The 969-nt window shown below is 41.5% G+C and overlaps 1 protein-coding gene across 1 annotated transcript; it reads right to left on the bottom strand.

Moving 5' to 3' along the window:
- Positions 1–299: 299 nt before the first annotated feature.
- On the bottom strand, positions 300–969 carry DI09_389p10 (Sec1 family protein A; the record flags this gene model as incomplete). Its single annotated transcript, XM_013382342.1, has 2 exons — positions 300–656; positions 716–969. Coding segments are annotated over 2 exons (611 nt in total), but the record flags the coding sequence as incomplete, so codon positions are not given.

Here is a 969-nt window from a genome sequence, read left to right as displayed (position 1 = left end):
GAACCAACAAATCGAAATAATGGAGCTCGAATCCAAGCTTTCCCAAGCGAGAGCCAAATTGACTCTTATCAGAAAAAAGGCTTACAACAAAAACTGATCAATGGAGGAGCCCTCAAATTAGCTAGTCGCCCATTTCTGGCAATCCTTTTTCAGTAGATAATAAGCAGCCGGTCCTTGAATCTGCTTAATAACAGAATAAAAAAGTTGCAAATAAGTTGAAAACCCCAATCCCAAGATGCCTTAAATGGCGTTTATTTGCTTATCTTTGCTTATCTTTGCTTATCTTTGCTTATCTTTGCTTATCCCTTGCATAGCTTGCCACTTTCTGCCAAAGATGCCAAAAAGTCTGTTGGCGTGATAAAGAAATCGGATCCAAGTAAAATATGGCCTTTGCTTCTTTCAAAAGAAACCCTGACCTCGGAGCTGGTCATCCCGCCAACAATAAATATTAAGGCCTTTGGCTCAAATGCAGCCTGTCCCGCTTCTATTGATGAATCAACAGCTATGGCAGCGTTTTTCCACTCTTGTCTGTGCCGAACAGAGTTAGATGTCGCATATACATTTTTTCCGGATGCCATGTTTGCAGCACCGGGCGTGGTGACGAGACTTTGACTGGTCTCTTCCATCAGAGCAGATTCAACGAGAACATCTCGTGCCTTATCAAAAATGCCTCTTAAAGTCGACTAGAAATGATGCTGAAAACATGGACCCATACCTTGCACAATGCCTCAATTGGGTGCACAAATCTGGATAGCTCATAAGTAGCCTTATTTTCGGTATCAAACTTTTCTGTGCTACCACCGCCCTTGGAAAAAAATGTGCCCTTGAACAAAGATCCGAGCTTGATTTTATGCTTTTTTTTGATGTTTGGAAGTACCATTGACAATCTTTCAGGTCCCTGAGACGTTCGAACATTAAAGGCCGAATAAAACCCATTAATTGAGCAAACGTCGGAAATATCCGAATATT

This window comes from Mitosporidium daphniae, assembly GCF_000760515.2.
Source record: "Mitosporidium daphniae strain UGP3 chromosome Unknown contig-387, whole genome shotgun sequence".
NCBI lineage: Eukaryota > Fungi > Microsporidia > Mitosporidium > Mitosporidium daphniae.
The sequence above is the reverse complement of the archived record's forward strand: the minus strand, read 5'-3'. Positions and strand labels throughout refer to the sequence as shown.